The sequence below is a fragment of the Anneissia japonica genome, unplaced genomic scaffold (assembly GCF_011630105.1).
Source record: "Anneissia japonica isolate Jap-2015-1 unplaced genomic scaffold, ASM1163010v1 scaffold288257_len99150_cov156, whole genome shotgun sequence".
NCBI lineage: Eukaryota > Metazoa > Echinodermata > Crinoidea > Comatulida > Comatulidae > Anneissia > Anneissia japonica.
In genome coordinates, this window is record NW_022700587.1 from 8,501 (window position 1) to 18,686 (window position 10,186).

At 39.9% G+C, this 10,186-nt stretch overlaps 2 protein-coding genes across 2 annotated transcripts in view; both read left to right on the forward strand.

Moving 5' to 3' along the window:
- LOC117103387 (suppressor of tumorigenicity 14 protein homolog) overlaps nucleotides 1-866 on the forward strand; it is a gene marked incomplete at its 5' end in the record, with an annotated part of 8,664 nt that extends 7,798 nt beyond the window's left edge. The window contains one exon of the mRNA XM_033243928.1: nucleotides 268-866. Within this exon, the coding sequence (XP_033099819.1) occupies nucleotides 268-866 (599 nt within the window). The remainder of the gene's footprint in view (nucleotides 1-267) is intronic.
- Nucleotides 867-930: 64 nt separating this feature from the next.
- The window catches only part of LOC117103383 (E3 ubiquitin-protein ligase UBR4-like), a 57,204-nt gene continuing 47,948 nt past the window's right edge, over nucleotides 931-10,186 (forward strand). The window contains exons 1-14 of the mRNA XM_033243925.1: nucleotides 931-2,353; nucleotides 2,596-2,838; nucleotides 2,992-3,109; nucleotides 3,773-3,875; nucleotides 4,031-4,196; nucleotides 4,352-4,431; nucleotides 4,795-4,923; nucleotides 5,265-5,459; nucleotides 5,952-6,074; nucleotides 6,947-7,087; nucleotides 7,474-7,565; nucleotides 7,943-8,171; nucleotides 8,773-8,854; nucleotides 9,521-9,604. Coding sequence (XP_033099816.1) covers nucleotides 931-2,353; nucleotides 2,596-2,838; nucleotides 2,992-3,109; nucleotides 3,773-3,875; nucleotides 4,031-4,196; nucleotides 4,352-4,431; nucleotides 4,795-4,923; nucleotides 5,265-5,459; nucleotides 5,952-6,074; nucleotides 6,947-7,087; nucleotides 7,474-7,565; nucleotides 7,943-8,171; nucleotides 8,773-8,854; nucleotides 9,521-9,604 — 3,208 coding nt within the window. The remainder of the gene's footprint in view (nucleotides 2,354-2,595; nucleotides 2,839-2,991; nucleotides 3,110-3,772; nucleotides 3,876-4,030; nucleotides 4,197-4,351; nucleotides 4,432-4,794; nucleotides 4,924-5,264; nucleotides 5,460-5,951; nucleotides 6,075-6,946; nucleotides 7,088-7,473; nucleotides 7,566-7,942; nucleotides 8,172-8,772; nucleotides 8,855-9,520; nucleotides 9,605-10,186) is intronic.

Sequence of the window (10,186 nt, forward strand, 5' to 3'; positions counted from 1 at the left end):
GCCCGGGCGATGCCGCCCATCCTTGATCATTTGGGGGTCTCTTATGAGACTCCGTGCCGGGGTGGTTTGGGGGCGGGTCTGTGGGGGCCGCCGGCTCCTGCGCGTCCCGCCCATCCTGTCCCGGTTGTCTTACGGCTGCTTTTCCGGTCCCCGAGGACCAGTTCAAGCAGTTCATTCAGGCGCCGCCCATTCCTCGCGCTGCCAAGGGCAGACTGCGGGAGGATCAAAAGCTCTCTTCTACTTCTAAGGCTTTGTTTTCTAACAAAGCTCAGGGCGCGGCTGAGGAGGCTTTGGCCTTTGTGGACCGCGCGGCTCGGGAGGGCATTCGCGCCGTGAATGGGGCGGGGTTTGCTTTGTCCTTCTTGTCTGACGCTGACGCTAACCCAACTCTCGTCCCGGACGCCATTGGCCTCCTTCAGGCGGGCATTGGCCTTATTTCAGACCAGTTTAGTTCCATCGCCCAGGCTGCCGGCGCGGCCCGGAGGGCTAATGTGCTCCGGGCGACGACCGTCAGCCCCGGTCATTTTGACCGGTTTTTAGACTGCCCCTCTTTTGGGGCAGAGGACCTCTTCTTTGGCCAGTTCGCTGCCAAAGAAGAGGCTTGGGCTAGGGAGTTGGAAGCGCGGCGTCAGACTAGGGCTAAGTTCCCGCGCCGTGACCGCCGTTCAGCGCGTTCCCATCGCTGGGCGTTTGCGAGGCCGTCACATCAGCCCCAGCAGCAACAGCCTCTGTTGCATCCCCTCCCGCAGCCCGCAGCCGCTGTCCCTCCTGCTCCTGCTCCTGCCACCAATCGACAATTCGGGGCTGCTCCCTCAGCCGACAGGGCACGGCGTCGGCGGCGGGGGAGGGGTGGGCCTCGGTCCTGATGTTCATGGTGGGGGGCCCGGTTCCTCAGTAGAAGGAGGGACCGGCCCGGTAGGGGGGAGGCTGATGCTTTTCACCCACGAATGGGAACAGCTGTCTCCGGACAGCTGGATCATGCAGACTATATCCCGTGGGTACCAGATAGAGTTTACTTCCCCTCCGGTTGCGTACGGAGGGATGAACATGCCCATTCCAGCCTCCCCCGAGAAGAGGGAAGCCCTGTTTTCAGGGGTGAACGACCTTCTTTTGAAAGGGGCTGTGGTCGAAGTTTTTCCGACTACCGAAGACAAGGGGTTCGTTTCCACACTCTTCCTGACAGAAAAATCGTCAGGCGGATGGCGCCCTATCCTAAATCTGCGGCGGCTGAACCAATGGATCAGACCGCAAAAATTCCACATGGACACTCTCGCTCTTATTCTCCAGGGGCTCATGCCCGGGGACTGGGCCGCTACTATAGACCTCAAGGATGCTTACTTTCACGTGCCTATTTTCCCAGAAGATCGCAAATGGCTGCGTTTCCGTCTGGACGGTCGTACGTATCAGTTCAAAGTTCTTCCCTTCGGTCTATCCACGGCTCCTCGGGTGTTTACACGGGTGGTAAAATCCCTAGGTCCAGTGTTCCACGCGAGAGGGATACGTATTTTCATGTACCTAGACGACTGGCTCGTGGTTGCAAATTCCCGAGTGACTCTGTTGCATCATCTTAGCATTGTCTTAGACATGACGGAAACAGTAGGGTTCATTATCAACCGGGAGAAATCGGTTTTGGTTCCCACGCAACTTCCGCTGTTTCTGGGGGCGCACATCGATCTTGTTCATTCAGTGGCGTTCCCCTCCACGGGTCGGATCAGCAAGTGCCAACTAGCAATCACTCAGCTTCTTTCCCTTCCTCATTCCCCAGCCGAGTCGTGGCTGCGGATGTTGGGGTTTCTCGCGAGCCTGGTAGACCTAGTTCCTTATTGCCGGCTTCGTATGCGCCCTCTTCAACTGCATCTGCTCGCGTTTTTCTCTCCAGCGTCTCGGGACTTGTCAGCTCAGATTCCCTTGAACGCATTTGTCGCCAGGCACCTCCGGTGGTGGCTTCAGGAGAACGTGCTTCAGGGCGGGAAGTCTTTCCCCGACCCTCTCCCCGCCTTTCGCTTTTCGGCCGACGCCTCCCTCGGGGGTTGGGGCGGTTGTTCGCTCATGGAGCGCGTCGCGGGTGACTGGTCGCTGGAAGAATCCACCAGTCATATAAACGTTCTGGAGCTTTTAGCAGTTCGTCGGTCTCTGGAGGCCTTCGTCGATCGGGCAAAGGGGAAAGCTGTGCTAGTTCATTTCGACAGTTCAACCGTGGTCTCCTACATCAACCGTCAGGGCGGCACGCATTCACCAACGCTATGCTTCCATACATGGCAGCTCCTACTTTGGTGTCTCAGCCATCGCATTCATCTTCGAGCAGCTCACATTCCCGGCCGACTGAATGTCCTCGCCGATTCGCTGTCTCGACGTTGGTTACCTCCACTCCGTCCGACGGAGTGGAGGCTGTGTCCGGTCGTGGCCCAGCATATTTTCAACACGTTCGGGCGTCCCAATCTAGATCTGTTTGCGACGAGCTCGAACACTCAGCTTCCGACGTTTTGCTCCCGGTTTCCGGAACCAACAGCGTGGGCAGTGGATGCCCTGTCCATCTCATGGGACGGGTTTTGGGCGTATTCTAATATTTATATTTAAGATATTAAAAGTAGTGAGTAATAATTGTGTTTGCCATTGCTTTGCAGGATTTATTGATGAATCATCTAGGTGTGCTGCCCACCAAAGAGGGCACTTGTATGCTGAACATACCACCACGCACCCTATCGGCCATGGCCCACGTACTGTTGCTAAGGATTAAGGTCAATGGAGATTTCAAGATCTGTGTTAGCCTCTGGGATGCTATGCTAGACACGCTGCTGCAGAAAGTTCTCTCAACAGAAAACATTGTAGATTCTGATGGTAATTACTCAATTAACTTTCAAGATAGAGCAGTATGGAGAAGATCCTGTTATTATAATGTTACATATCCTGCCAATTTTCATTCTTTGAAGTTTACACCCTATGAAGTGTGCCCTCTACATCCTCAGCTGTGATTTTTTTTTTCTCTATTAGATGTGAATGTTGAGTACATGCAGCTGTTGCTGTTTATGTTTCATAGTCTCACTACATCTGTTCAGAAGCGGCTTTTACTGAAGTGTGCTCAATGTCTTGTTAAGGCATCCAAGATCAAGTAAGCTACAAATTGTTGTCAAAATAAGACAGAATTTTTTTCTCCCTCAAGGAATCAAGGAATATTTTTTGTCGAAAATAAAACATGATACAGTCGAAATTTAAATCCAGGTGCTTAAACAATGGATAAAATATACATATAGATAAAAATTAAAAATATATTTAGTGTTATAAATGTATTAGACTTAGTTTAATGTTTTACTAAACTTACAATATATAAAACAAAAAGATTAATGTATACTAAATGTGTATAATGAAACAATAAGGAATACCTGAATAAGTTGATTATTGCAAGAAGGATAATCAGATTTTTTTCAGTACCAGTTAGCCAACACAGTGTGTGCCCTGCCTTAAATCCAGGATCAGGAGGGGAAAAAATGTTAAAATGTTGGGAACTTGGGAACGGTTAATAAAATAGAGATTTTTAACATTTAAAAACTGGGAGTAAAGGGGCTTTACCACCGTTTTTTCTCATTTTTCTGCTTAAAAGAAAGCATTAAAAACAAGCAAGCAAATTACATTATAAAATACATTTTTGTGTTTATTATCATTATTTGATAACAGATCATTATTAGATACCAACTTCTGACGATTTTTATGGTAACTTGTTTGATTCATTTTTATTTTTAAAATATTATTCATGATATTATTCTAATTTTTTTAGGACTCTTGATGAGAAAGTGTCGTTCGCATTAGTGCGACTTGTTCTGTTGTTCGAGTATTTCGTGCATAGCTATTCAAAGGCCTCTAAACCACTATATGAAAACGTAAGTAGCTAAACTTTTTCAAAATTTGATACATATTTATTTATTATCAGTTTGATTCAAGAATCTACAATGGATGAAATGACAAGGATAGTGTTGTACAGTCATGAAAACTAAAAATAATTTATCATGTCCTCTTTTTTCCACTTGAAAACTAGATGCAATGGAATATATTCACGGTGCAGTCATCAGACCCAGCCTACATGTTGTACCAAGATGAAAGTGGCGGTGTTGCCATAACAAAGGTTTACAATCCTTGTAAAGAGGTTGAAGATAATTATAGAAAAGCTTGCAGTATTGGTACTCCAGCAACTGACATCACAGGTGGGATTCAAATACTTTTTATTCATTGAAAATGCTAATGATGTAGCATTTTCTTTAAAGGCAATCTTTATTAAGTGGCACATCCTCATAATATAGGGTCATAATAGTCATTAAATAACATGTTTGTTTGTTTTTTTTTTTTGTTTTTTTTAAAGGAACTTCATTCAAACAGACTTTCTACAACTTGGTGCTGTCAAATGAGACAGGCCAGTCACCACCAAAGACAGATAGGAAGGTAAAAATATTGACATCATTTTTATTATCATCATCATAATCATTATCATCATCATTATTGTCATTTGTAACGTCCCACTGCAGGGCCTCTTTTTAAATCACACCATCTTTCTCTGTCATTCTTTTCCATGCTCCCATACCTTTGCTTAACAGCTCATACATTCATACATCTTGCACTATAGTGTTTGACAAATTAACAAAATAATCTATTAACAGATCACAGCTGGTTTGCACTTCAGTGTTTTATTTATTATTATGACTTAGTACTCCTGAGACACTACTTCATAACAATTCAATTTCATGTAACATATTCAATTTCAAAAGTAGCCACAATTACCAGTCAATTTTATTTTGAAACCAACAGGTATTTCAGATACTCTTTGATAGTAGCTTTGACTACAGTGAACTGTACAGCGCCCTCATCAGATTACTTGGAGCTGGATCTAAGTGTCAGGTGGTGCAAGGCAGTAAAGATACAAGAATGACATATATGGTAAGAGCTCAAATATATTTATGTTTATTTTGTTACAATTTACATCAATTATTGCTGTTATTGTTGTATGTTGAATTAGAACAGTAACATCCAATCAGAATTAAGTATTGGTTTAAGACTTATGTAACAGTTACCACTACCTAACTAAAAATTGCCTGCACTGATGAAATATAAAACGAATGAACAGCAACCGAACAGAGCCACACATAATCACATTATTTTGCTGAAATGGACAGCGTAATGTGTTGTATCAATTGATTGATACTATTAAGTAAAAGATTATAAACAAAAATCTCAAATAGCATGAGAGCAAACATATTTTTTTTGTTGTCTTTATTTAGGAATCCAGTACATTACACTACAGCTTTGTTGTTTGTTGGAGGCTGTTAGGCAATCTACCGCCCTCTGTTGGTTTCATCAAACTGCTTGAGAGTCAAGCGAAGGGCAAGGAACAATTTATGTCTTCAATGGAGATGCAGCAGGCAATGCGATGGATCCCTAGGCTGGCAACTGATGTTTACAAAGTATGGGTGAAGGTAAATTATTTGGATTTTTTAGATGTTTGCTTCATGCATTCATTTTTGCCTTCAAATGATAACCACTTGATCATTTATGTAAATTAAAGAAATTTATATTGTTACAATTCTTCACTTACAAAAATAATAAATAATATTTGAGAGACTTTTACGTTTACATTTGAGCATCTTACAAAATGTTTCGTCGCAAGGTTTCAGGCAGAACAAAACAATTCTCATAAAATAATGTTTTGAGTTTCTAGTAACCCAGCTCAATGGTGTTAGTTTAATAGCTTGTGGTTTCCTTCCAATCCCAGGGTCATGTTTTAAAATCGTATCTCTGCAGGGTTTTTACTTCACAAGTTATATCAACTTCACTCCCTAAGCTTCATAAAAAGATTTAGCTTATGCATCACCATTCCATCTTGTAATTGGTGACTTACTTAATTTTGGATGTGAAAAAATAACTCATGTGAACAGATGTTAGAAATTACAACAATTTTTTCGCCTTAGGATAACTTGTGTGATCAGAGACTGCCAGCATCTGAGGTGAACATCCTACTAACTACCATCACAACTGGTTGCAACTGTGTGGAATTTGAAATCAAAATGCTGGAGAACTTCATCAAGGAACAGGTAGGTTCAAGCATTTCCCCCATGCAGAAACATGTGTATGATATACAATTGAACTTGCCTAAGTCAAATCCAAGATGTCATTGAAATATTGTTCATCTTTCGATAAAATTTGACTTACAGGTTGTTAATGGAAAACACAACAATTTGGCATGTACAGATTAGATCGACTTAGAAGTTATTCGACCTAGGCAAATTCGATTTAGGCAAGTTTAACTGTATATCCTGGATTGATTGATAATGGTGCGGTGGTTATGATTGTCCTCTCATCCCTAAGGTTAAAGGTTTAAATCTGCAGCTGTCTCCTTGGGCAAGGCTCTTTATTTACTTTTAATCTTTCACTAAGCTTCATACATAGGTACCTTGTAGGATGAAAATTAAGAACTTTTTTGTCCTTCTTCAAATTGTTATTTTGTCTGGACCATGGGGAACTTGTGTCTGCCACAGTGCAACATTAACCGATATGTTAGATACAAACAAATTGTCTGCTAAACTTCCCTTGAGAAGAATATTTGAGAAGCAGTCCAAATACAGATCTTGACACCCTAACTGAGTCTTTTATCAGGGTCTACTGTGTATGAGATAGGGATTATATCACTTGTCAAATGCTAATTATTATATTACATCCTAATGAAAAGTGGACAAGTAAAAATGAGGCTACATCACCCACCAATCACAAGATGTTCAACTCAGGATGTTAAAATTTTCAACAGGCTGAGGAGGATGTATCTTAGCTTTAAAAAACCAAGATGTTAGTATGTTTGCCACTTAAAATAAATGTTATAAAACTAAATTACTTATCTGATAACAGATTAAAATAAGGAATACATTGTAGTTACATTATTTTCTACCTAATTTAATGTTTTTATATTCAGTTGGCTGATATTATACCTGCAATTGAAGAGAATGACATAATACCATTGGAAAGGCTGCCGTCTTTCAGAACAATCTGCATCATCGATGCTCTGCTGACTAAAACGTATATCACCTTAGAAGATCGTTTTGCCAAGGCTATGGTAAGTTGTGTTTGTGCACCATTGGGGAATCCAGGGGTGGCAAAAAGCCTTTCTTTCTCCCCTAAATCTCTGATTGCATCTACATTCTCACTATTGAAGTTAAATCTTTAGATTGTTATTTTAGTCCAAACTTGCATTCAAATAGTCAAGGAATACTTAGAATTATGCCAGATACTTTGTTTGCAGAGGTCCCAAATCTAGTGCAGGTCTAAAAAAAAAGTTGTTTCCTGGAAATCATAGGTAATGTTCTCCCGGTAGTGACTTCTTTCAACTTGGGACCTTGTCTATCTGTATATCTGGTGTTAGCCTGTCTATCACTATGGCTGATTTTGTGTAGCAAACTAAATATTATGGTCAAGAATATAGTCTTCAATGTGTTCTTTCAGAGTGATACTGATCCTCACAAGGCTATGGCTGTTGCTAAGGACCTTTTACCACTGATGTTCCAGCTGATTGCAAGTTATGTTACAGTTGCCAGGTGAGACCTAAATCAGTTGGAAATTAATACTGGCACCAAATACTGAGATTTTTCAAGAAGTATTTGGCTTAGGCCTTATTAAATATTCAAGGGTTGATTGAGAGTTGCTCTGTGCACTGCAAGTAGGCCACTCCAATTTGTAAATTAGCGTGGAGAGAGGTATATATTTAAGGTTAAAAAACACATAAAAAATGCAAAAAGAGTATAAAAATGCTGTTTTCAACAACCATATTTCCTTTTCTTGCTATTTATTACTAATGTAATGGGCCAGTGATTTTAAAACTTTTTCTAAACTATTACCCTGATCACAATGTATGTTGCCCCAATGGAATATAACATGAACACTAGTTTTTGAATCAGTATTTTTTATATTCTAGAACATACATCCTATATCAGATATTGAGTCATGAAGACATGAAACCAGAACAGACTGGCAATGAAGCACTCACTTTCTATGACACTGTGCTACGTATTGCATCTGGTCGTGCATCCAAGCTGTCAAATGTTGGCTCCACTTTGATCCTTAACCTGCCAGGACCTGTGCGGAATGTAGTAGAGAAGTGGGGAACCAGTAGCATCACAGAATTCCCGGCCATCAGCTCTTGTGTAAGTGATGCCAAAATATTGATGTTTTTAAAAATATATAAAATTATTGTTTGACTTGCAGTTATATCTTGCAATTATGTACCCCTCCATCCAAACAGCTTTCTGAGAAATTTTGTGATTTACAGAGTTGAATTTCCATATAGTGGTGGCAACTCAATTACGAAAATACTGGGGGGTTTTTTTTCCAAAAAAGACTTATGCCTACATTTAGGAATTCATAATACCAAATTCTCACAATTCTGCTGCTCACATTATGCCTCACCGTAAAGTATTTTTTATTTGCACATGGATACATTAAAAACTAATTTAAAATTGTTTGGAAAATTGCTATCAGTGTGTAGAATCTTAACCACTGTAGCGTACAGTTACAGTATATTGAAACATAAGCCTAGACCTAAATTTCTGCAACATTTTCACAAAAACCAGCCCTGATTTTCGAAATGCTCAGACAGTTCCCTAGACCTAAATGTTAGCATGGGAAATAATATATCCTATGCAGGCCCAACTTTACAATCTGGCTGTTATTCATGCCAGATATGAAATAATGTAAACATTTAAAATATTGTCAATGTGATATTTATTGTATCTTTTTTTCTTGTAGAAGAATGCATTTGCAAAAGATCTAGTTCCCTCTGAGAGTCTGCTCTATGCAACCCAAGCCGCTCACCTAAGCACATTATCAAGTAAGTCCATCCTAAAAAATGTCTTTTCTTAATCCAATTTATTAAATGTATTTTAATATGTATTAATGTACCTAATTATCACGTTGCCTTTGTCTGCTCAGAAACCAGTAGTCATTCTCTTAGGTCTACAATTAGACTGCGGGCCCCTTTAAGTCAGCATTGCTGTTAGGGTCACCTTCATTAAATATTGTTGAATAAAAATTGAACAAAAAAAACAACAATGTTGTTATATGATGTATTTTAGCATAGACAGTCCCAAGCTCTTGGGGTTTTTACCATAATCTTTTTCTAAACTTCATATCTGTTACAATTATAGGGAGATATATTTAATAATATATAAAATATCTTGTTTTTTGTTTAGTTACTTTATGTTTTCTTTTGTGTTCTTATATTTTCTCCATTATTATGTTATATCCTTTGATGTTAATGTCATTAATTAATAGTAACACACAGAATATCAATTATCCTATGTTATGTACCTATCAAGACAGTTCTAATCTAATTGGTAATTTGTGTATTGCTACTCAATACCTGTCCCAATTCCTACACAAGGAAAAGAATGCCAAAAAAAAAGATTAGTTTATGTTTTATGTATTTGGATACATTTACATATTTGAAGAATTGTGAAATATGAATTGATTGACTTATTGATGTTTTTTTTGTTAGATTCAGAGACTACCTTCCCAATTGCATCATCACTAAAACATGCATTGCTGACTATGGTACAGTTTGCAAGAGAGCTACTTGTGTAAGGACATGGTTCTATATTATTTATATTCAGTCTTTACTGTGAACAAATCCTCAGTAAATTCCTTTTTAATTTCAACAATCCCAATTATTGCATACAACCAATATTTTCTCTTATACATTCGGCTTTGTATAGGATGTTGTTAGCAGGTTTTCATATTTCTAGTGATTCCTTAGTCTTCTCGTTTTGTTTTTGACTGAGAACATTTTTATAAATCAAAGGAGTAATCATTGGTGGTTGGTGTGTGTTTAGTTATTTTGTTTACCTGTGTGTTTTTGTAGGCTTTTAACTAGATAAATAAAGTCATTCAATTATAATACCGAGTAATAATAAATAATAGTATGTAGATTTACATAACAAATCATGTCAACAAGGCTTCTATGCACTTCGTATTATTACCCCAGACATGCAGTAGGTCCGGATCAGACTCATGGAATGCCGACTTATCTCCCTCAGAATGAATTCCATAATTTTACAGCTAGTAATTGGTGAATATTGTGCTCGAAGCTACCCCGTACCCACTTTTCTTCCTGGGTGGAATTTAAAATAGAGGTGGGCAGGGAGGGACTTGCACAGGTGGAGGG